The sequence below is a fragment of the Patella vulgata genome, chromosome 5 (assembly GCF_932274485.2).
Source record: "Patella vulgata chromosome 5, xgPatVulg1.2, whole genome shotgun sequence".
Taxonomy (NCBI): domain Eukaryota; kingdom Metazoa; phylum Mollusca; class Gastropoda; family Patellidae; genus Patella; species Patella vulgata.
In genome coordinates, this window is record NC_065883.2 from 9906574 (window position 1) to 9933362 (window position 26789).

General features: G+C 37.2%; 1 protein-coding gene and 1 long non-coding RNA gene across 2 annotated transcripts; one reads left to right on the forward strand and one right to left on the reverse strand.

The window, feature by feature from the left end:
* The first annotated feature begins 1300 nt into the window (after nucleotides 1-1300).
* On the forward strand, nucleotides 1301-24949 carry LOC126821950 (eukaryotic initiation factor 4A-III). Its single transcript, XM_050550622.2, has 11 exons — nucleotides 1301-1491; nucleotides 8795-8867; nucleotides 10120-10249; nucleotides 10869-11001; nucleotides 12758-12838; nucleotides 16251-16392; nucleotides 19044-19182; nucleotides 19968-20083; nucleotides 20583-20690; nucleotides 21998-22125; nucleotides 23158-24949. Exons 1-11 carry the CDS (start codon nucleotides 1359-1361, stop codon nucleotides 23172-23174), a joined length of 1200 nt encoding a protein of 399 aa, XP_050406579.1. The 5' UTR covers nucleotides 1301-1358; the 3' UTR covers nucleotides 23175-24949.
* LOC130012942 (uncharacterized) lies at nucleotides 2748-4002 on the reverse strand. The gene is made up of 3 exons (XR_008788152.1): nucleotides 3912-4002; nucleotides 3380-3472; nucleotides 2748-3236 (listed from the first exon to the last, which is right to left on the reverse strand). It is a non-coding gene; the product is annotated as an uncharacterized LOC130012942 (long non-coding RNA).
* Nucleotides 24950-26789: the final 1840 nt, after the last annotated feature.

Sequence of the window (26789 nt, forward strand, 5' to 3'; positions counted from 1 at the left end):
CATTCTGTTCTTAATAAAAACACGGTAATGCACGGACTTTTTCTAATTTGTTCGTTATCTTTTATCTACTAACAGCCAATTCTTTTTTTGAATTGTCAGATATCCTCTCGTCGTCTCATATAACAACTTTTTATCTTCAACTGAATTATCAGTGAAATGAAATTCGATCGTTTGTAGGTTATCGCTCGTTACTTCAGTCAGTTACATAGAAGGACAACTCGTGTTCGTCATGTTTGAGGTCACTTCCCGTTTCTTCACGTGCTTGTTACACATCTCCCGTAGCAATGTTCTCTGTGTTAAAATTATATTTGTGATCTATTAAACGAGCTCTATCACATATTTTATAATGACTTACACCAATATTGTCATATAAGTACAGTATACATATAAATTATACGGAAAACTATAGAAGGCTCATGCATTATCTTTTTCTCCACAAAATCTATCGAAGGGTTTTTTTTCCCATAGTTTTCTACAGAATGTCATAGAAAACTATAGGAATATACAACTGACTTGAGACAATAAGTTAGTTCTATAGAAAACTACAGTTTTTACCACCAAATCTAGGCCTATGGGAATCACAGCTGACATGAGAATACAAGTGAGTTGACAGTTCTATAGAAAACTTAAACTATAGTTTTTAGCACAAAGGCTATAGAAAACTGAAGGATTACACAACTGACTCGAGGATACAAGTTAGTTCTATAGAAAACTATAGCAGCACCAATGAATCTGTAGGTTTATTTTTTTCCAATAATTTCTTACAGTATTCTATAGAATTCTATAGGGAATTACACTTGGAAAATATTCATCTACCAATCCTACACAAAACTATAGTACATGATTTTGAATCTATAGTCATGTGAAAAAAAATACAGAATGAATTCGTTTTCCTGCAGCATTCTATAGCATTCTATAGAATCCCACAAACTTCTATAGAAACCTGTACTTTTTCTATAGGACTTTTTCATAAGGGACACTTCTTCGGAGGCCCCAGCACGCCTCTGCACCGTGCTAATATTCGGGCAATGGGAATATGATGAGTATTTGAGGTAACCCTTTCGAAATTCGGGGGCTTTTTTTCAGAAATGACGGCACTTCTTCAGAAGAGAAAGCACATTTCGGAAAACAGGAGCCTTCGAAGTATTTGATGATATGCCATGTAATTAATTTATTATCCTTTGACTAGTCTAAGAGAGACAAATCCATTTAACAGAGTTATCTTCCCAAATAGCACCTGTTACCGGCAGATGGCGGGATAGAAAAATAATAGTCTTCATTGGCAAGTCGATTATTGCCTATGACCCCTCTGCAGGAGGACTTGTTCTCAAGTCTACATTTAACGGGAATCGAGAAAAATGGCGACGCGGCGTGTTATGGAAGATGATCTCAAAAATGTTGAGTTTGAAACAAGCGAAGAAGTCGACGTCACCCCCACGTTTGACAACATGGGACTACGCGAAGAGTTGCTACGAGGGATATATGGTTATGGTGAGTGGCCAGTTCCTTTCGATCTCGGTGATGTGTGATGTTTGCTGAGGAGAGAATCGGAGAAAAGAAAAACGGCATGTCCGATTACCGATAAAGAGAAACGTTATTCAAACGTTTACGTTTTGAGTTGACACCTCAAGTCCTCCAAAATGCGCGGATGCGATTCTGAAATTTTGGCATGATGTATTTGGTGCACTGGCGAACCTATAATTATATTATAATAAAACACTACAACGAGCTAAACCCTATTTTTTATTTACTGTAGCGTTGCCAAAGGGTTTTTAAATACACAAAATGTCTCTAATGTGATTATTGCACTGCAAGCGTCAACTATTTAGATTCAATAATCTGAAAGAATCTTGAAAATTAAAAAAGTTATGGCATTTTGAAGACCGCGAATTGGAGGCACCAAAATACGGCTTTTTTTTAAAAACGTAAAAAACCTGACCGAAGCTAATATCTCAGACACTATAATAGGTAGATCCACGAAACTTGCAGAATTTGAAGTTCAAGATGTACTGGATTGAATCAAATTATCGGGAGACTCTTCGGTTATATAGTGTGTGTGCTACAGACTCTCAAACTTACGACCGAGACAATTTTCGTTCAAGGTCACAGCAAAAAAATGACGTGATAGTTAATAACAAACCATGTAGAAGTCCCAGGGCTTTGAAATATTTACCCAACCCGTTTTTTGATGTGATAGATACACAAATAATGTTTTCACATTGTTATCGTGTTTTTTTATTAGGCAACAGCTACTCGAATTGCATTTTTTGACTATACCATGTCAAGGTCATACAGAAAGTGTAAGGTCACGGGTCAACTGTAGGTCTAGAGAGAGAGAGAGAGAGAAATGGGGTTTAACGTCCACTCAACACAAAATAGGTCATTTCGGGACTAACATATGGTTTAATTTTATTTCAATAATTCGCTTGCGCGTAGGGGTCTTTAGCAGTGGGAGGAAACCGGAGGACCCGGAGAAAACCCACGAGGTTGGACAGGCGACCCTACTCCTTGTCACATACAACTGGGGATTCGAAACCACGCCAGTCGACTCAATGACAGACTTTATGATACAGCACGCGCACGCTAACCATTCAGCCATCCAACCCCCCTGTAGGTCTAGAGGCTATTCAAATATTCACAGTCTTTTCCTGGATACATACACATGCAAAACACACAGACAAAAATAGTTGTTTCAGGAATGGAAAATCACAAGTATTATGATCAATAAAAATATCTTTATTTCAATTAACAAAATCAATAAAACTTAAAATCAACAAAAATAAATAAATAACAGAATTTTTCTGGGTGAAAACTTATGACCTAAATCTAAAAATAACAGAAAACAAAACTGTGTATCATGATCAACATCAATCATATGAAAACTACCAACTACAAAACCAAAAATATAAAACTTAAAAAAATTAACAATATATGATATAATCACAGGGATTACACATGACAAAATAATTTCTTTTTTGGCATGACTGGACGTCATCAAAGTCATATGCAAATACAAAAAGTTACATGTATAAGTAATCGAATGTTATGACATTATTAAAGAAAGAATCACCCCTTCTCTATAAATAACAAATATCTCTGGTTATAAAATTTTAAAAAAAAAGATGTACAACAATGAGTAAAAAATTGCATACAGTGATAAAAAATATCAATGCTGTATTCTCAGAACTAAAGCGTGGAGTGAAAAGTGGCATGAATCTTGGAGCTTGCGTCTGTGCCTGGAAAATAAAATTGATTTGGTACAGAGCAATATAATCCCTGGCCTCTTCCGATTATGTTTTTTAAAGTTATAATAAAAGAGTGCTGCATCAAATAAACATAGTATAATAATTGTCCTAAAGTACAGATTGAAATGCCTTACTTGAGATTCACTTTCTCCAATTTCTTTTTCACTCTCCTCAGAATCTGTTATGAATAATGGTTGTGAATACTCTTCTTCCATAGTAAATATAAGCTTTAAAATAAATGAGATACACATTTTCATTTTGCCTATGCCAAGTCAGTCTTATTTCAATATTTGGGGATATATTTTTCTCAAAAGTCCATTTTTTTTTACAAGTAATGTTATTAAATTTGCAAAAACATCTAAATAGTTCACACTTAAGTTTGCAAAAGTTAGGTTAAAAAAAAATAAATCATTCATTGTGGTCTGATCCCATACACGCACCTACCAAGAGTTGTCTTTCCCTGATTCTTCCCCGGTTCTACTTTCCGTCTTATTGCCAATTCCTACGGGGGATTTTGGCAAAACAAAAGCTCAAACTATACAAAATATATACCAGGCTATCCAAAAATGTCGATATCTCGAGCGGAATGCTCTTTTTTTCAAAGTTTCTATTACATTTAAAAATTAAAAACAAGAAAAATAAGCGAAAATTCGATCAAAATCTTACCTGCTATGGCAGTCCGCTAACTTCAGCTCACCAGGTTCCGGAAAAGTGCCATGTGACCACGTTTTGACTTCCTGAATATTCATGAGACCCCGTAGTAGAACCGGTACATTTTTCGGTCAGGTTTTTTAGCACACCAATAATAGGACAGCCAGCGCCTCTAGCGGCGTTTGGCATCGCTATTTACTGTGTGAACCATCGTAAATTTTAAACGGATTTCTTCGATTATGAACAAACTACTTAACTTTGGTTATTATAAACTTACCTGTGTGTTTGTAATCAACTCCCGTTCGATAAAATCCATTGCACAACTAATTATCACAACGATGAAAACAAGTTCTCTCTTGAAAAATTTGAAAATTTACTTGTAATTTCGACAGAGTCGATGTCAACAATGTCTTCGTGACGTATTGGTCGAATCCAATATACCTGTTGCAGGGGTTGGTTAACATTGAAAGATAGTTTGACAGCGCGATCCTTTTGATCGTATATGGGTTTGGGCGACGAAAAATATCAATTGAAGGCAATTACAAAGGAGATTTATATGGAAACCATTGATCGCCAGTCTATCAAATTTTCTTCACAATTAAAATATCACTGATTGCACGGATACTCGTAAAAATAAAGTCATATATAAACTATAAATATCCTATCTTCTTTATGTTATAAATAATTTAACAAGGATTAGGATCACGAAGCTTACCTCCGAATTCTCTGAGTGTATTTTTAATTTTATACGCATTCTTTCGATCGAATAATAACCACTTCAGTAACATCTTTAAGCGTGTTGCGGCAGACCTCAGCGTGTCTATTGGGTGCCCGGGTGGGTATATAATGCTACTAAGCCCGTATGACCCTGTAAGAAGCGGAACATTAATTCTCGATTCGACAGTTTTGACCGAAGTGTGATAAAGCCCGTAAAACGAATGTATAGTTGTGTTTGTGCGGCATGCGTGTTCAAAAGTAAATTATCCCATCCGAGTCGCTAATCAAATAATTAGAACAAAATATTTCAAAAAGTAAAGCTATAAAATTTGCAGAGATTTTACTAGAATGTAAAAGACGGTAACTAAATACAGGAATGCGGGTAGTTATATGTGCGAACGCTCAAACTCAATGCCAATTGTCGTAGGTATCCAGACCACTCGGACCAAAGACTACTCGGACTAAGACCAGTCGGACCAAAACAAGACCAGTCAGACCAATTAAATTATATTATAAGGCTAGACAATATGCTATTTATTTATTATTAAATCACAATACAAAGAAGCAAATAATTCTTATACGGAATTCTTATATTTAGAGTTGTTTATCAATTTTGTGTACGGAAAATAAATCAACGATTAGTTTTAAAATTAATTAATAATGGTGCCAAAAAAAATATCAATCTAATTTTTATACGTCCACATTCATAATGTGAACGTATTATGCCGTCGCCCCTGTCTGTGTGTGTGTGTGTGTGTGTGTATGTATGTATGTGTGTGTGTGTGTGTGTGTGTGTGTCTGTGGTTCACCTACAGGGCGCAATTCTTCATGGATTTTCTTCAAACTTGGTATACTTATTCCTTATACCCCAAGGAAGATCCCTATTGTTTTTGGTGCATGCCCGACCCCCCGGGGCAGAGCCACGCCCATTTCTAGTATTTGTTTGTTTGTCGTCTACAGGCCACATTTCTTAACTAATAATCTTGAAACTTTGCATACACATTCTTTGTACCCTAAGGAACATCCCTATCGTTTGGGGTGCATGCCCAACCCCCAGGGGCAGAGCCACGCCCATTTTCTTTTCGTGTGTCTTTGTGTCGCCTACAGGGCGCAATTCTTACTGGATTTTCTTCAAACTTGGTATACTTATTCCTTATACCCCAAGGAAGATCCCTATTGTTTTTGGTGCATGCCCGACCCCCAGGGGCAGAGCCACGCCAATTCCTTATATTTATTTATTTGTTTGTCATCTACAGACCGCATTTCTTAACGTATCATCTTGAAACTATGTATACTTATTCTTTGTACCCCAAGGAACATCCCTATCGTTTGGGGTGCATGCCCGACCCCAGGGGCAGACCCACGTCCATTTTCTTTTCTTTTTATGTCTGTGTGTCGCCTATAGGCCACAATTCTTAATCAATCGTCTTGAAAAATTTTCATATGAATTGCTTATACCCTAAGTATGATCCCTATTGTTTTTGGTGCATGCCCGACCCCCAGAGGCAGAACCACGCCCATTCCTTATATTTATTTATTTGTTTGTCATCTACAGACCGCATTTCTTAACGTATCAACTTTACATACTTATTCCTTATACCCTAAGGATGATCCCTATTGTTTTTGGTGCATGCAAGCCTCCCCGGGGCAGAGCCACGCCCATTTTTTGTATTTGTTTGTTTGTCGTCTACAGGCCACATTTCTTAACGTATCATCTTGAAACTTTGCATACTTATTCTTTGTACCCTAAGGAACATCCCTATCGTTTTGGGTGCATGCCCAACCCCCAGGGGCAAAGCCACGCCCATTTTCTTTTTTATGTCTGTGTGTCGCCTACAGGCCACAATTCTTAATCAATCGTCTTGAAATTTTTTCATATGAATTGCTTATACCCTAACGATCATCCCTATTGTTTTTTTACCCCCAGGGGCAGAGCCACGCCCATTTTCTTTTCTTTTTATGTCTGTGTGTCACCTACAGGCCACAATTCTTAATCAATCGTCTTGAAAAAATTTCATATGAATTGCTTATACCCTAACGATGATCCCTATTGTTTTTGGTGCATGCCCGACCGCCAGGGGCAGAGCCACGCCCATCCCTTATATTTATTTATTTGTTTGTCATCTACAGATCGCATTTCTTATCGTATCACCTTGAAACCTAGCATACATATTCCTTCTATCCTAAGGAACATCCCTATTATTAGTGGTGAATACCCAACACCCAGGGGCAGAGCTACGCCCATTTTCTTTTTTTATGTCTGTGTGTCACTTGCAGACCGCATTTCTTAATCGATCATCTTGAAAACTTTTTTATACTTATTCCTTATAGCCTAAGGCTACTTTTTATACTTATTCCTTAATCCTAAGGCCGACCTCTATTATTATTTTTGGTGCATGCTCGACCCCTTGGGACAGAGCCACGCCTAACGTTTGTGTGTCCTGTGTTTTGCCTACAGACCGCAATTCTTAACAGATCCTTTTGAAACTTTGCATACCTATTCGAAACGTCATGCTTTTAGAATAAAGACATCGATTGTTTTAAAATAAAAATTGTGTTCTGTTAATGTGAACGAAGTGTTAAACTGATAGCAGTCCTACAACCCAGTTTTATTTCACAGACCCTCAATGCAAACTGGACCATATCAAACAAAACAGGAATGTGGACGTATATTGCTGCGTTAGCGATGCTCTTGTTCTTATTTACTCTTGCAATGAGACTCGGTATGTCCAGACTTTTGACAGTTTCTACATATACGGGTATACTGTTCTTATCTGATAGCCTAATTTTACTTTTTCCACATTCGCGGCATCCCCAGTGGTTTCATTCCGTTCTACCCCACTAACCCCTGGGTTTATATATATGGGGGGAGACACGTTTTCAAGTTATCCGCCCTTGATGCGTTAATATATACAGCACATAATAATACGAAGACCGGACGTTTATATGCCCCTTTTTAAACGTGAGTACAAGTGTGGTTCTCGATATTTTGCGATTTGGGATACAATTATCAATTTATTCAAACAACACGTTATTATTAGTTCGAGTAGTCATATTAAAACACACACAATTAGCAATTTATTCAAATAACACTTTATTATTGGTTCGAGTAGTCATATTAAAATAAACACAATTATCAATTTATTAAAATAACACTTTATTATTGGTTCGAGTAATCATATTAAAACAAACGCAATTATCAATTTATTAAAACAACACTTTATTATTGGTCCGAATCGTCTTTCTGTTGGGTCCGAATAGTCTTTTTGTATGGTCCGAATAGTCTATTTGTTTGGGCTGAGTGGTCTATCAGTTGGTCCGACTGGTCTTGAACCGAGTGGTCTTTGGTCCGAGTGGTCATGGATTCTTGTCGTAATTGTACTTGAATTTCCTATGCTGTCACCCCTAATACGAAATGATTTCTCTGGGAAAAGTTTGTGATATTTCAATTTTTCAAGAGAGAACTTGTTTTCATCGTTGTGATAATTAGTTGTGCAATGGATTTTATCGAACGGGAGTTGATTACAAACACACAGGTAAGTTTATAATAACCAAAGTTAAGTAGTTTGTTCATAATCGAAGAAATCCGTTTAAAATTTACCAAGACTCATACAGTAGTTACTTTAGTAACGGATCTTTATCTTATCGGGTCAGCTCTCTCTATCCGTTACTATCCGATGCTATTGACAACTACATGTAATATGAAAATATGACTTTTCCCCTACTTGGGTTCTAAGATTATTTTAGAATCCTTTCCGTCTATTTTTCACCAGAATTCTTCTTTGATCGATAAGAGGAATCATTTCTTGCCACATCGGACACAAATTTATAATAACGCTATTTTTATATAGAATTGTTCGATACAAAAACACAAGAAAGATTTGTTTGAGTTAGTCAGCCATTGTGAAACTTGCACTTGCGCAGACAGGTTCATAGCTGCACTCAGCCAATATTCCTCCAAATTTAGGAATGTAATTTTATCGTAAAAAAAAAATGGTTCAGTACATCAATATTGGATGTGGAAAGATTTGACCTGAAACCCCTAGCAAGGGGTTTCACGACAGGGGATCTGTTTGGTCAACCCCATCCCCCTGCCCATTCCCGATCTGTCCGTTTTTATTTGCAAAAAAATTTTATTAACAAAGCTAATTTTAATCGTATATGAAAATTTTTTTTTGTAGGATTTGAAAAACCATCAGCTATCCAACAAAGAGCAGTGAAACCAATCACAAAGGGTAGAGATGTTATTGCCCAGTAAGTACTTTTATTAGACCATAAGTATTGAGGGGTGGTTGGATGGCCGAGTGGTTAGCACGTGCACACTGTATCATAAGGCCTGTCATTGAGTCAGCTGGCGTGGTATCGATTCCCCGGTTGTACTTGACGAGGAGTAGGGTCGCCTGTCCATCTCCTGGGTTATCTCCCGGTACTTCGGTTTCCTCCCACTGCTAAAGACCCCTACAAGCAAGCTAATTATTGAAATAAAATTAAACCATGTGTTAGTCCCGAAATGACCTAGTTTGTGTCGAGTGGACTGGAAACCCCACAACCTTTTGGACGTCAGACAAACAGCAGTTCGGACTCAGTCTGACGACTTTTTGGATTCAATCTGACGACATCTTAGTTCAGCTCTGAACGTAGGTCTCATTACACTCGGCCTCTACGTTCAGGGACTCTTCTACTGAATCCTTGTCGGCAAGATTTGGTTTTCCAGTCAGTTTTACTGGGCAACTTTTTACTGCTAAATGGTCGTGTGTCAGTCCATGTGAACGCCTGAAAAATATAAATGAACATCTTAGTGAGAAAATAAGACCTTGCTACCTCGCTAGAGTCAGTATGAGCGACACAACACGCTGTTAAAAAATATGTCTCTGTCTTCTAACCGACTTGGCGGACATCATTGAAAGGGTAACGCACAAATTTAAGAACTCGCCCATATAAGATGAAACAAAATTTAGGTAAGCCTGGGAGAAAAAAAATGAAATCTTTGAAAAGTTGAGGATCTTCAGTGATTTATTGCTTTGCCTAGCTAAATTACAATAATTTACAATCAAATTCTTTCAAAAATCCCAATTTTTTCGCCCCAGGCTTACCTAAATTTCGTTTCATCTAAAGTCGATATGATAAAAAACATAGTCTTGATTATCCATGAATGAAAGTTGAGCAGCAAATCAGAGATCCTAATCCAATAAATATTGCATGCTAGCGATGACATCGAGAGTTGGTCTGGATAAATTAATTAATGTCTAATTAATAATTTAGGTAATATTTGAGGCCTAAAGAAAGACCTGCAATAGACAGATTTAGCTCTTGCATAATGTATGTTTAATAAAACGTTTTAAATTTTACCGGCATGTTATTTTGGACCTAACAGGATATGATTATGCTAATGAAATTTTGTGGACTTTAAAACCCTATTGCTCTCTCTCTCTCTCTTTTATTGTTTTTTTTTTTTTTTTTTCAATAATTATTGCATTTGAATAATTTCCTTGATTTTATTTTACAGAGCCCAATCTGGAACTGGTAAAACAGCAACATTTTCTATTAGCATTCTTCAGACGATTGAAACACAACTTCGTGAAACACAGGCCTTATGTTTAGCACCCACTCGAGAACTTGCAACACAGATTCAAAAGGTAAACAGGCTTTTACTGATATTTTCCTCACGACTAGACTTTCCTGGATTTAAATCCTGACATGGTTCGGGGGTTTGGATGGCCGAATGGTTAGCTTGTTTGCGCTGTATCATAAGGTCTGTTATTGAGTCAACTGGCATGGTTTCGATTCCCTGGTTGTACGCGACAAGGATTTGGGGCGTCTGTCCAACCTCGTGGGTTTTCTCCGGGTTCTCTGGTTTTCTCCCACTGCTAAAGACCCCTACGCGCTAGCGAATTATTGAAATAAAAATGAACCATATGTTAGTCTCAAAATGACCTTGTTTGTGTCAAGACTTTAAACCCCATTTCTCTCTGCTGACACGGTTCAATGTTTTTAAAGCTGTGGTTCTCAATTAAGGGTGCTAGGCTAACGAAATTTGTTCCTTAGTTGTTCAAGCTAGAGGGAAAGCTGATATCCACCCGATTAACATTGGCATATTGCAAATGGAACCATAGAAGGAAAATCATATTGGCCTTAGAAGGACAGTTTGATTGTTTGATTTAAAGGGATTACATACATAGGCTTTGTCTGTTTCCCAATCGTAGAATTCAATAAAATAATGTTTGTATAAAAGTTAAAAGATATGAATGTGTTTAGGTTATATTGGCATTAGGTGATTATATGAATATCCAATGTCATGCTTGTATTGGTGGTACTAATGTGGGCGAAGATATCAGAAAATTAGATTACGGTCAACATGTGGTTGCTGGAACACCAGGCAGAGTTTTCGGTATGTATTATTATCCTGTGACATACAAACTAAATAACCATTAGCTGAGAAAGTTTATCAGGGTTTTCTGGCGTAGTTTCCCCATGTCAGTGGTGCAGGATGAAGGGCCTGACAAGGACAGCTGTCTAGTCGTTCGGATGGGATGAAAACCTGGGGTCCCGTGTACACATTGGTGTGCACGTAAAAGATCGCTTGGTAGTTGAAAATCAATATAAGAGTAGGCCATAGTGCTGCTGCTCGGGTTAAAAATCCCTCATAGTGCACTGTATTAGGGTGACCCATGCACCTACAGAAATACAGTCAACTGCTGATAGTTCGAGACTACCACTGAAGCGTGCACATTCGCCATGTCGAGTCCAACTTTCTGGCAGTATGATACTATAAATAGCCATGGCACGTGCAATTCTCTACAAATCTATCAACTATTACAGCCGTAAAAAATTTATTGTTGACGATTTTGAATAGCAGTAAAATTAAGCTTCTTGGTTAATACAGCAGATTTAGAAATTACGTTCGTTTCATTTTTTAAATCGCTTTATCATTAACTGTACCGTTAAGAGCGGCATCTTTTGGTTTAGTACAAATAATATCTCTGAAGCACTCGGGTTAGACAGGAACAAAATACTAGCAGTAGTTTCATTTTACTTTTACAAGCTTCTTAAAACAATTGTTTAGCTAGCTAATGTGCTCATTTCTAAATTCAATTTCTTTTTCTAGCTTTCTGTTATATTTCGTAAAAAAGTAGTCTTGATTATCCCGACCTGTCAATCAGCCCTAGAATGGTCGATAGACTGGTTAAGCGAGACTAATTTCAAAACAAGGGCACGTAACCTATCTTTTACTCAAGAGTGTCTGGATGTTATGGACGACACATGGAACCAGTTTTCAGTCTATTATTTATAGATGATTAATGGTCATAGCTTATTAAGTACAACATGATCGTTTATTTAGTGACTATAATTGTGTGAAACTGATTTGAGGCTTGGCATATATATAAATATTGTGGCGAAATTGTTGAGATATATGGAGATATTTATTTATGGTGGGTCACCCTAACTGTATGGCGTATGCCCGTCTTTATTAGCCCAGTCAGAGCAGAACAGTAGAATGTTAAACCCTATTTCATTTCACTAAATCAATAAACAATGGTGGATATTAAGATCAGCTACTTCCATCCCAGGTTTTTGTTCCAGAGCATATCAGATAAATCATTCAATATATCGTTATAAAACTTGGTACGCACATCAAAATATTATAGAAGTTGTGTCTTTTGATGATTAAGAATTTAAAAATATGTCTATTTGGTCCAATATAAGGGGTAAAAATTCCCTGGCGAATGTAATTTGTAAGAAGAATAAATAGAAATTAAGCTGATTGCAGAAAATTACTCACCCGAGGACATAACAAGGGTGATACTCGATTGAACGTTTCAGAATTATATCCTCTCAATTCCAAAAATAGTGTCAATTGAGTGAAAAGGGGAATTTTGAAGTACAAGACATATGCCGACTGCATAAAAAGTACCTCAACCAATCATAACAGCTGAAACATATTTGTTACTTAAAATACGTCACGATTCTACTCGCACCACCCCAGCTGTCAGGACTGGCAGAACTGTGACAGGACTGAATTCCGTATCACTTGATTGCAAATTGTCAATTCAGGATGTTCCGGACTGACAATGGAGTACCCCCTATGGATAATGAAACTGTTTGGATATTAAATCATGTAAACAAGAATTATTATTTTCATATAGATATGATTAAAAGAAGAAATTTAAGAACACGGTCAATCAAGATGCTTGTTCTCGATGAAGCTGATGAAATGTTAAATAAAGGTAAACCATATTTCATATTTATCAATATGGCGGAATGGTTAGCTCGTTTGCGTTGTATCATAAGGAGTCAACTGGCGTAGGTTTGATTCCCCAGTTGTACGTGACAAGGAGTAGGGTCGCTTGTCCTACCTCGTCTGCTTACTCTGGTTTCTTCACACTGCTAAAGACCCCTACGCGCAGGCGAATGCTTGAATAAACTATATGTTAGTCCCGAAATGACCTAGTTTGTGTTGACAGGATGTTAAACATCTCTCTCTCCAACCTCCCAAGCGAAATATTGAAATAAAATTGAACCATATGTTAGTCTCAAAATAACCTAGATGACCTGGCGCCTGGTACGTTCGGGCATTTTTATGCGCGAACTCTTAGTTTTTTTTTTACTGGCATGCGCACAGGTACTATTTCTTTTTCTTTTAACAAGTACCCAAATCGGGGATTTCGTGCGGAGGTAAACAGTCTGTGAAGTACAACACTTGCCACTGTACCTGTGTATCGCTAATTATAAACCGAATGTGTGAAGACAGTTCATACATATCACTCAAAAATTTTTCAGTACAAACTCAGTTGATTCACGCTCGATTTGCTACTAAACAAACCCATCGGTTTATTTTCTCAACAGTGTGACCCGAAGTGACCGCGGATTTATTGACCTTGTATGAACTTATCCATAGCTATATCCTTACACCGAGAGAAATTATCTAGTCTCGGTGAAAAGAACCATGGCCATCTGGTAGAAAATTACTTTTGTATTTTTTGGAACGGAAAACAGTGTTTTTAGAAGCAAACTAACCTGCCGCACATGAGGAAGTTATTATACTAATAATAAAAGGCGAGACCTCTTTTTGCGGCGCAGGCTTATCACTGAGTAGTAAACCGTCCACAAACAATAATATAGGAAGCCTAGTGACGAGTGTAGTAAGTAGGCTATAGACTATAGGTTTGAGTCGAGATTACTCGCTTTCAGTTTACTCTGTTTTTGCGATAACCAATTATGTGAGAAATACCATACTGACATTCGGTTTTTAAAAGTTGTACGCCAACTAAATGCGTTTGTTAGATACTGACAGAGCAGCCCCGAGTCGAACAATCGCCGCCCGAGCTGTCTTCGTCAGCTAGTTTCACAATATCGTGCAATAGGTGTATTAATGTGATTTTTAGGTTTAACCCCGCAAACAATGCCAAAATAGTGTTTTCACTGCTTACAGAAAACTGACATTTAAAAAAAAATTTTTTTATGAGGGTGACCCTCCCACACACTCCCTATCGAGCTGCCGCTCGGTCTGCGCAGCCTCATGCCTGGCACATACTGTCAACATTGTATATTTTTCCGTTTCCGCCCTTCCCCCCCACAATATATATTTCACGGCTACGTTGCGACGGTACCAGCATACCCAGTTGTTGACACCCATTACATCACTCCTGTCTAACAAATCATAAAGCTGTGGTGTTACGGTGGCGGCATAGTATTTCACCGTAACACCACAGCCACTCTAACCATTCATAATACATCTAACTATCCCTTTACAGCACTTCACTCCCTACACATTTCCCCTCGTCCTACTTTCCCAAACGTCAACAACACATCTCGTACATCCAGTTCGCTGATTAACCCTTGTACCACGTCTACTGGATTGTGTCAAGTTGATGTTTAACCCCCTGTTTGTCTATTAATTCAAAGGCAATGATGTTATTTCACTAGATAGTAACTGAAATCATCTAATGATTTTACCCTTGGGAACTGAGCCTATTTATAACCAAATATATCTTGAAAGTTTTAGTTTGAAGAATTGATGGTTGGATGTCGTTGTTAATCTGTATAAATTTTACATGGGTGGCGAGAGTGAATTTTGGCAATTGTGTAGATGGCAACCAGAAAATAAAGTATGCTAGAAATATGAGTTAATTATCAATTTTAACAGTCGTGACCTCTGTTACAGATTATCACAAAATCTTGGTTGCAACATACCTTGCCAATGCTTCATCACTGAAACTTTTCAGTGTTATCCTCACGTTTCAATGAGACAAATGTTTGATTTTAATAAAAAAAAAAAAAATATAATTGTGGATAGATTAGTATTATTTTCCGAAGTGGATATTGCCAACAGTGGTGAAGTGCACTGAGTCTGGCAAGGACAGAATCTAGTCGTTCAGATGGGTTGAAAAATAAGGTCCTGTGTATACAAGTCCTGCTTTTCGTTCATCGGGGTTGACACATGCGGGATGGTGGTGTAACATAGAAAATGTATCTGGTTGCTATGATGGTGTGTAAAACTGAAGTACTGTAAAATCTATTCCATTCCTTAATCAAATAGGTTTCATTAGTTTACAATAATGCTTTAAAAAACAAAGTTAAGTATGTAGGCTGTGATGTTTTGATAGTAGATAGATGATATTTTAAATGATATCGAATATTTTTTTTGCTGAGCCTACCTTAATAATATTTTATGGAATTCAAAATTAAAATGCAATTTATTTCCTTATTTGATATATTTTGTAGAGTTTTTGTATTCACTTAGCTGATTTTGGGGATTACCTTACTTTATTGACATTACCTTACTTGTCACAGCATAATTTCACAAATATACTTCCTTTTATGGATTCGACTTTCACAATACTGTAATTCGCAAAATATTAACTATTCCTCAAATTTCATCACCGACATGCTATGTTGGATGGTCGAATGGCTAGCGTATGCGCGTTGTATCATAAGATCTGTTATCGAGTCAGCTGGCATGGTTTCAATTCTCCAGTTGTACGTGACAAGAAGTAGGGTCGCTTGTTCAACCTTGTGGTTTTTCTCAGGGTTCTCCGGTTTCTTCCCACTGCTAAACCCCTATGTTCAAGCGAATTATTGAAATAAAATTTAACCATATGTTCGTCCCTTAATGACTAGTTTGTGTCGAGTGGACATTAAACCCCATTTCTCTCTCTCGTTAGCGATGTTAGTATGTGTAAAAGTTAAAATGTTTGTAGGCTATGATGTTTTGATAGTAGATAGATGATATTATAAATGATATCACTTTTTGTATTTGCTGAGCCTACTGTACAAATATCAAAATATGTATGTGGAGACAGACCAAATTTTTGCAGCATTCCTATTTTACTTTAAGAATAGGGGGGTTGGATGACCGTATGGTTAGCATGTGAGCGCTGTATCATAAGGCCTGTCATTGAGTCAACTGGTGTGGTTTCAGTTCTCTTGTTGTACGTGACAAGGAGTATTGTGGTCTGTCCAACCTTGTGGGTTTTCTCTGGTTTCCTCCCACTGCTAAAGACCCCTATGCACAAGCGAAATATTGAAATAAAATTGAACCACATGTTAGTCCCGAAACGACCTAGTTTGTGTCGAGTGGAGGTTAAACTCTCTCTCTCTCTCTCTCTCTTACCATAAGAATAAAATGTTTTGTTTCAGGATTTAAAGAACAGATTTATGATGTATATCGATATTTACCTCCAGCAACACAAGTTCTATTAATATCTGCCACATTACCCCATGAAATATTGGAAATGACAAGTAAATTTATGACCGATCCAATCAGAATATTAGTTAAACGGTGAGTATTTATCTTATAGTGTTATATTGTTGTTGTCTGGAAAGGATTGTATCTAGTTGTTCAGATAGGGCAAAAAACCTAGGTGCTGGGTATTTGTTGTCATGAACGTAAAAGAACGATGAGCATTTGAAATCCAGTGAAGAGTGTTCAGATATACAGAACACAGTGGGTTTTATATTATATTGTTGTTCTTGAAACTCCTTCGGCGGACCTGACAAGGACAGCTGTCTAGTCATTTGGATGGGATAAAAAAAAACAAGGTCCCGTGTACCCATGGGTGTGCACGTAAAAAATCCCTTAACAGTTGAAATTCGATATAAGAGTAGGCCATAGTGCCGCTGTCCTGGCAAAATTTCCCTCATGGCACACTGTATGGTATTTGGCCGTCTTCATTATCCCAGACGGAGCAGAACAGTAGCACATAAAACCCCATTTCATTTCATTTCTTGAAACTCCTGAAAAAGAGAGGCAACACCTGGGAGGTTGAACAGAGTTTGTCCCAAAATGACCTGGTTTGTGTTGTGGACGTTAAACCTCATTTCTCTCTATAAAGGCAATGATGTTATTTCACTAGATAGTAACTGAAACCATCTCATGATTTTAACCTTGGGAACTGAGCCTATTGTGATTTTTATTCAGCCATCAATTTTATCATTCAGATATTTTGTTAATATTTACTTGTTGTAAGCATATTGAAGCACTATGGTGAAGACAACAGTATATAAAGGTTTTGTAATATTGTCTTAAAACCTATCTGCGATATCACCCAAGGTGGAAGCGGACATTAGGCCTCAACTTGGGGACAAATGCCTTCTAGCCTGGTCTGTCGACAAATAGATAAAAAAGGATTTGCACAGTTTGTCAATCTAAACAAAAAATAATAATCAAAAAGTGTATCATGAAATTGGGGGTAAATAATTACTGGTCTTAATCCTTGTCAGGGGTTAAGCAAGAAGGACGCAATGACGAGCTTTCTGTTATGATTTTGACTTTTTGCACACCCTCAGGTTTCAATGCGGTTTTCTACATTATAATCATAATGCTTAACCAGTGTCAAACATATACCGTGGGTCAGATACGCTACAGATGGACTCTAGGATGTTCCACAACACATTATTACTCGGCGGCACTGGGAGGGACCCTCCCAATTCCCCGCACAGACATATAAATATTGTTTTTTGGGGGCATACACGTAGAAGATCCCTTGGCAGTTGGAATTCGATATATGAGTAGGCCATAGTGCCGCTGCCCGAGCAAAATTTCCCTTAATAGCCTGTCTTCATTAGCCCAGTCGGAGTAGGACGTTAAACCCCATTTCATTTCATTTTCCTTTACAAAAAACAAGAACAATAACTCTGATCTCTCATCTAGTAACCTATCAATGTTTTATTCCATTGGCTACCATTTTAAACATATCCAAATGATGATAGCATTACAAGAGACACATGAACTTTTTTATAAACATTTATAATATAATTCATTTTAAAAGGAGGGAATAATCAACACGGATTGGGGTTTTAAGCCATGATTTGTAAACCCTCCATTATGTGTTATCAAGGCAATGATGTTATTTCACTAGATAGTAACTGAAATCATCTAATGATTTTAACCTTGGGAACTGAGCCTATTTCATTAATACAGAGAGATGAATGACAATAAAACAACAGTTACCTCTTCTTATTTAGGGAGAGTGGCATTGTCAAATTATTATATTCACATACAGGGGGTTGGTTAGCCGAATGATTAGCATGTACCTGCTGTAATCATATAGTCTGTCATTGAGTCAATTGGTGGGGTTTTGAATCCCTGGTTGTACGTGAGAAGGAGTAGGGTCCAACGTTGTGCGTTTTCTCAGGGTCCTCCAATTCCCCCCCACTGCTAAAGACCCCTACGCACAAACAAATTATTGAAATAAAATTAAACCATGTTTGTCCTGAAATGACCTAGTTTGTGTCGAGTGGACATTAAACCCCATTTGTCTCTCTGCCATTTTAATACAATTGAGGAGATCACAACTATCAGCATCAGTATGACATTTGAATTTCCACGCAGACTTTTGCTGTCCAATTATTTCTTGTCTTGCATATACTAGCATACATTAGTCCCGAAATATCAGCTTTGCTATGACATTGAAAAATTCACCCTGACTTAATCAGCCATTTTGAGGTCCAATAATTTCCTGTCCTTCACACACTAGCATATGTTTGTCCAGAAATTGACTTAATCGTATTAAGTGGTCTTAAACCCCATTTCTTTTCTGTCATTGTAAATTAGCTTATTATTATTAAATGTCTGACCATATATTTCGGTGAGGGGAGCCACGGTTTGATCCTGTTGATGGCTGAAAAAGTTCCTCATGATTTTCTACTGTGGTTTCCCCTTGTCAGTGGTGCAGGACAGGAGGGCTTGACAACGACAGCTGTATAGTCATTCAGATGGTCCAAAATCTCGAGGTCCCTTGTACAAATTAACATACACATAAAAGATCCCTTGGCAGTTGGAATTCGATATGAGTAGGCCATAGCGCAACTGTCAGGGAAAAATTTCCCTCATAGCACACTGTATGGCATATGCCCATCTTCATTAACTCAACCGGAGCAGAACAGTAGGACGTTAAACCACATTTCATTTTTATTTGATTTATATTTCAGTGATGAGTTGACGTTAGAAGGTATTAAACAATTCTTTGTGGCTGTAGAACGTGAAGAATGGAAGTTTGATACATTGTGTGATTTATACGATACATTAACTATTACACAGGCAGTCATATTCTGTAATACAAAGAGAAAGGTAATTCTTACAAACTGATTCATATAAATATTGATATAGAAAACTGAAGTTGGAATTCCTCAACTCTTTTCATAATGTTATTTGGCGAGTAGGAGGAAGAGGGATCCAGCAGATAGGCTTCGCATCTTAAGGCCTGTCATTGAGATAAGTGGGCAAGGAAAAGCATAGTTGTTTGGATGGGACAAAAAAACAGAATTTAACGTAGCACATTGCATGGTTTTTGCCCATACTCATTGAGCCCTTTGATGCAGAAAAAAATGAGATGTTAAACATACATTATGCAAGAGCTAAATCTGCCAGTTGCAGGTCTTTCATTAGGCCTGAAATGTTTTATAAATTATTAATTAGACATTAATTAACTTATCCAGGCCATAATCAACTCTCAATGGCATTGCTAGTCTGCGATGTTTATTGGATTATGTTCCGATTTGCTGTTCGGCTTCCATTCATAATTAAATCAAAAAATGGATAATCAAGACTATGTTTTTTTATCATGCCGACTTTAATAATGATGATCAAGGCTAGTCCCAATATTAAATCACTTGGAATTCGGTTCATAGTGGATCAATTTGACTGAAATTTTCAGCAAATTCCCTTTACAGTATCTATTTTTTAACTGTTGTAATGAGAACTGTCAGATCTTTATCAAATCTCCCATAATGTATCTTTAAATGCCATTTCACTTATTTTCAAAATGTATTCTCAAAAACCATAATTTTCTCCTGGATATTTTATATTTCTTCTATTGGACTTTATGTTGATACGTGTAATAATATATACTGTAGGTTGATTGGTTAACAGAGAAAATGAGAGAAGCTAATTTCACGGTATCATCTATGCATGGTGATATGCCACAGAAAGAAAGAGAAGCCATTATGAAAGAATTTAGATCTGGTGACAGGTAATATATTTGTTTTGTTTTGTGTTAGGAGTCATGGTGACTCAGTGAGTAAAACATTGGCTCGCTAACCTTGAGGTCCGATTTTCGACCCCGGTGTTGGCCGAGAAAGTTCATCAGGTTTTCTTGTCAGTAGTGCAGGACAAGAGGGCCTGGCAAGGGATTTATTGTGGCAGGGGACAACTCTTACTTGACTTGGCCAAAGATACTGGATAACAACCACATAAAAAACCTTAGTTACGCTTTAGTCAATAGAAATTTTCGTCAAATATTGACAATTGTCACAGACCGTCCATACGTTGAAGACGATGGGGTTCTGGGTAACCGAGACTAGATAGGAACTTTACAATTTTAACCCCAAAATACTTGTTACTCCTTAATCTTATTGTGTGTGTTTTATTTATTACAGTCGAGTTCTTATTACAACAGATGTATGGACTAGAGGTATAGATGTACAACAAGTATCATTACTAATCTTATGTATATGTTTTATTTATTTCAGTCGAGTTCTTATTACAACTGATGTCTGGGCAAGAGGTATAGATGTACAACAAGTATCATTAGTTATTAACTATGATCTACCTAATAATCGAGAATTGTATATTCACAGGTAAATGTAAATTAAATTACACAAAATAAAAGAGATTTGTTTATACCCTGTTTAAATATAATTATAAAAATGAAAGTAGAGAATTGTATAGTCACTGGTAACTGATTATAAAAATTGAAAGTAGGGAATTGTGCTGTCACAGATGATATGTACGTTTAGTTATAAAAAAATGAAAGTAGGGAATTGTGCAGTAACAGATGATATATACGTTCAGTTATAAAAAATGAAAGTGGGGAATTGTGCAGTCACAGATGATATATACGTTTAGTTGTAAAAAATGAAAGTAAGGAATACGTTATAGAAAATGAAAGTAGAATATCTGGATAAAAAAAAATACCAAAGGCAATGATGTTATTTCACTAGATAGTAACTGAAATCATCTAATGATTTTAACCTTGGGAACTGAGCCTTATTTTATATCCTGTAGCTAATGAAATTAAAGCAGCATTAGGTAAGATTAGATAGAGAGCTGGCAGTTTCCACTATAATAGATAATAAAAGGCGGAATATGCTGAAAATTTCGGTCTAATTAAACGACCCAAGATGTTAACGATACAATTATAGCCTGGCTACGATTGTTATTACTACCATTGTTATAATAATAAACAAAGTCTCGATTATCCATTTTTATGGTAACCACATCGACCACAAAACGTATTTAAATCTACTTATATCAGAGCCATCCGATGGCATTAAGAGTTGATTATTGTTTTGGTAAGTTAATTAATGTCTAATTAGTAATTTATATAACATTTCAGGCCTAAAGTAGGCAGATTTAGCTCTTGCTTTATTGCATATTTTCAGTTTTTGGTTATTTTTCTGAAGACAGGTATTTTTGACGGTTTTTATTTATATCAAAAAACCCAAATATCGAATAACTCAACGGCTGGGATGTTGATATTGACTGTTTTCCTGGTGATATATCCATAGTATATCTCATAAACCCTTCAAGAAATTTCTCAGATTTAACCTGTTGTGTAATTAATTTGATGAAGTGACGAAGAACTATGTTTTAAGAATAGGTTGTGGAAAATACCTCCAAGGCGTTATATTACGCCCTAAACACGGTGAGTGGCAGTTGTCCAGGGCGTAATATAACGTCCTACACATGCTGCGATCGAGGGGGACTTCCCAAGGGATTCCCCCAAGTGACGAACTATGTTCTAAGAATAGGTTGGGGAAAATACCTCCAAGGCGTTATATTACGCCCTACACATAGTGAGTGGCAGTTGTCCCGGGCGTAATATAATATAATAATCACATTGTTTTCATGAATACACATTTGATTTGATAATTTTGTATTTCAGAATTGGTCGATCCGGTCGTTTTGGACGAAAAGGTGTGGCCATCAACTTTGTTAAAAATGACGATATTCGTATTTTAAGAGATATTGAACAGTACTACTCTACACAGATTGATGAAATGCCAATGAACGGTAAGATAATAAAACCTGAGCCCACGGTGCTGTAGGTATTGGCTCAATAACTACACGACTCCAGGTTCAATCCAGGGGCCTGTTTCACGAAATTTTAACAAGATAAAATCCAAATTTTAGTAATTTGATTGGACAATATTAGATTTATTTTAGTGCTTAACCAATCAAATTGAAGTATCTACTTAAATTTGGATTTTATCTTTAGTTACAATTTCGTGAAACAGGGCCCAGGTTTTGGCTGAGAAGTATCATCAATGAATTTTAAGTGCAAGTGATTTCCTTGCAAGGATAAGGTTTAGTAGTTTGAATGGCACTGCATACTTGAAAGAACCCATGACAATAGGAATTCATAGAAGAGTAGTCAGAAACTTTGTTCAGTCAAAAACAATTCTCATAGCATTAGTAACCAGTCCTGTGTTCAATCCCTGCATTGACCAAGAAAATTCATCGGGATTGCCGATTGTACGTGACAAGGAGTAGGGTCGCCTGCCCAACCTCGTGGGTTTCCTCCCACTGCTAAAGACCCCTACGCGCAAGCAAATTATTGAAATAAAATTAAACCATATGTTAGTCCCGAAATGACCTAGTTTGTGTCGAGTGGACGTTAAACCCCATTTCTCTCTCTCTCTCTCTCATCGGGATTGTCCAGCATGGTTTCCCCCCTTAACAGTGGTGTAAGACAGGGCTTGGCAAGGGACAATGTATAGTCATTCGGATGGGATGAAAAACTGATGTTGCTTGTACATATTGGCATGCATATAAAAGAACCCTTGACAGTTGGAATTTGAAATAAGAGCAGGCCAGCAAAATTTCCCTCATAGCACACTGTATGGTGTATGCCCATCTTCATTAGACCAGCTGGAGCAGAATAGTAGGACGTTAAACCCCAAATGATCGAGGGATTGTTTTGACAAGTTTGAAACCCAATTCCATCCATAGTTAAAAGCTGGCTCAAGCTCTCGGCTTGAAATCAGCTAATTGTGTTAAAACTATAAAATTCTTGAAATAATTTAATTATTTGTTTCATTTCAGTTGCTGACTTAATCTAAAGAACATGCACACCATGAAACAGTCCTGTTATAAATCTTAAACAACACATCATCATTTACCATGTCATCATCATCATCATTTGTTTATATTCATCTCATTTATATGTTATCATGGCTACATAGAAAACAACTCTTGTCTAAAACCAACACTCATATACTTCATATTCAGCACATGATCAACAAATCCAACCCTGGATATGTGGCATCTGTCACAGATAATGTTGGGTACAACTTCCAGCTTTGTCAGTTTTTTTTATACATCACTGATTTATCTATTTTTAGTTGTTTTATTTCGTATGACTAATGACATATCCAGCACAAATTTATAAAATGTCCAGTATTTGTTCATTTTGTCATTATTGCTAAGCCAGTGAATTCTACCGACTAATCACAGGGTTAGCATATTGGAGAATGGATTAACATTTTGACATTACTGTGTACACTAAACCAACTAAAATGTGCTGAACATAGTGTTTTGGTTTTTGTCCCTGGTGCATGTAGAAAGACATTTTTGGATTTTATCCTCTGAGGATGATTGGTCAATTAATTAATCCCCCACCAATGATTCAATCATCAGCCAAGGATTGGTCAATTATTCAATCCATTGCCACTGATTGGTCAATTATTCAGTCCATGGCCACTGATTGGTCCATTATTTAATCCATGGCCACTGATTGGTTAGTTATATGCATACTATTGGTTTGTTGTCCAAAATTAGATTTTGGAACATTTTCCTGAAAATGTAGAATTTACTGTTCTAATTTATTTTATATGTAAAATTTATTCATTGATAAAGATATTAGTATTATTAATGTCTTAAATTCAGATACTAATGAATTATTTTAAATCAGTAAACAGTTACAGAAAATGTGAGGTCATTCATCCTTTGATGTTGGGCATATCATTATTTGAAATAATGGTACTGGGCACTTTGCCAATCAACATTGACACATAAGGTCAGGGGTCACATGATTTATTCATAGACATGCACCTGTGTGATAGTACATTGAATTTTAATTTGTCCTCGAACAATGTCAAATAGGTGACTGGTGATAGCAAAATGAGTCAGAAGCCACAAATATTTTACCATTTAAATTGTTGATATAGGCTAAACATAACTTTTTAAGGATATAACAGGCTAGATGAAAGTTAAGATTTGACAAATAAAGCAAACTAAAATTTCTTTTTATATATATTTTTAGCCAATTTCAACATTTTTGTTCACAAATTATTATGTAAACGATGACTTGCGACTTCTGACTCTTGACTGCTGTTACACGTTACATATTGATTAATATATCTCTCTGGACCTTTAAATCATACTGAGGCTAACGGTCTAGCTAGGGTGTTTTAATATTGTTTAAACACATCGAGCAGTATGAATATATTACCAATAACATCTGGCTATATCTTAAAATCATACTGAGGCTAACCGTCTGTGGGGTTTTAATATTGTTATTTGGTTTATTTAAACACCTTCAACAGTATCAATATATAAGCATCTGGCTATCCACCTTGAAATCATACTGAGGCCAACAGTGTTATCTTATTTTAATATCCATAAATTGTCTTCATTAGCCTAGTCGGTGCAGAAAAGTAGGATGTTAAACCCCATTTGATTGAATATTGATAGATTTGCGTATTGAAACTACAAATTATTTAATTGTATCTTTAAGATTTGGTCTTTATTCATAAAATAATATTTAAGTTGATGTAAATAAAGCATATTTCATGTAAAGTCTTTTACTTATCTGAATAAATATATTTAGAAACAAGATCGTGTTTTAAATTCAGTGAGTTTAGACGTGTACCCACCTTTGTCTTGGGAAGCCTAGGTGCTGGCTCGCTAGCCTGGAGGTGACGGGTCCGATCCCGGTGTTGGCCTAGAAAGTTCATCAGGATTTTCCGGCATGGTTTCCCCTTGTCAGTGGTGCAGGATGGAGGACCTGACAAGGACAGCTGTCCTGTGTACACATTGGCGTGCATATAAAAGATCCCTTGGCAGTTGGAATTTAATATATAAGAGTAGGCCGCTGTCCGGGCAAAATTTCACTCACAGCACACGGTATGGCGTACACCCGTCTTCATTAGCTCAGTCGGAGTAGGACGTTAAACCCCATTTCTTTTTGTTTCATTTCCACCTTGTCTTGATTTTCTCTTTCTCCCACCATTTGTCCACACATTCTAATTGATTTGAGTTAAATCTTTCTCCCCCAGACCCTCCTTTCCCGCTAGAAATGTTCCTGAAACCTTTGCAAATTACCATATTGTAGATCACTTAAAAGAAATATCGACCCAAAAGGGGTTCAGTTCTGTTCAGTATTTATGAAGATTTGATTAATTGAAAATTTCGGTGTCCCCTGCAGAGACATTATGAACAAGCCAGTGCCACCTATATGTGTGGGAGGGGGGTTGGGTGGCCGAATGGGTAACACATTGCTTAGGACCACAAGGTCCGTCATTGAGTCAAGTGGCGTGGTTTCAATTCCCTGTTTGTAAGTGACAAGGAGTAGGGTCACCTGTTCAACCCCGTGGGTTTTCTCTGGGTCTTCCTGTTTCCTCCCACTGATCAAGACGTTCAAGCTGTTAACAAAATAAAATTGAATGATATGGTTAGTCCCGAAATGACCTAGTTTGAGTCAAGTGGATGTTAAACCCCATTTCTATCTATATGTGTGTTAGCATTTGATGGGCATCTATTGAAATCTGATTTAATCCAAGCCAAGAGATTGCCTATGTTGATATAATTGTTTTAAATTTTTATTTGAGGTTAGGGGGGGTTGGATGGTCGAATGGTTAGCACATGCGTGCTGTATCATAAGACCTGTCATTGAGTAAACTGGCGTGGTTTCGAATCCCCGGTTGTACAAGGACAAGAAGTCGGGTCGCCTGTCAAACCTCGTGGGTTTTCTCCGGTTTCCACCCACTGCTAAAGACCCCTACGCACAAGCGAATTATTATTAAGATTAAAAACCATATGTTAGTCCCGAAATGACCATTTCTCTCTCTCTCTCTTTATTTCAGCTGATTTGACACAAAATGTCCCTATCACTCTTGCAATTATCTTCGGTTTGAAATTTATATTGTGTACAAAATCTGTCCACATGCCCAATTCCAAAATGCCAAAATACGTATATTGGCGTGCACATAAATGGGTCATTTTTGGAGTAACCCGTTGCTTGCTTGTAGGGATCTTTAGCAGTGGGAGGACCCAGAGAAATTCCACAAGGTTGGACAGGCAACCCTACCCCTTGTCATATACAAGCTTTGGATCAAAATTCTGACAGAATGATCTGCAGATGCTGGCTCGCTAGCCTGGAGGTCGGGTGTTCGATCCCTGCATTGGCCAGAAAGTTCATTCAGATTTTCCGGGGTGGTTCCCCCTTGTCAGTGATGCAGGATGGAGGGCCTGACAAGGACAGCTGTCTAGTCGTTCAGATGGGAGGAAAAACCGAGGTCCCGTGTACACATTGGCGGGCACGTAAAAGATCCCTTGGCAGTTGGAATTCGATGTAAGAGTAGCCCATAGGGCCACTGCCCGGGCAAAATTTCCCTCATAGCACACTGTATGGTGTATGCCCGTCTTCATTAGCCCAAGTTAGGAGCAGAACAGTA

What these genes read in the sequence shown, in the direction of transcription:
- LOC126821950 (XM_050550622.2), top strand. Translation starts at nt 1,359, where the DNA reads ATGGCGACGCGGCGTGTTATGGAAGATGATCTCAAAAATGTTGAGTTT. An exon ending in AACACCAGGCAGAGTTTTCG is followed by an intron (nt 11,002 to 12,757) that starts GTATGTATTATT and finishes ATTTTCATATAG; the next exon opens with ATATGATTAAAAGAAGAAAT. An exon ending in CGAGAATTGTATATTCACAG is followed by an intron (nt 20,691 to 21,997) that starts GTAAATGTAAAT and finishes TTTGTATTTCAG; the next exon opens with AATTGGTCGATCCGGTCGTT.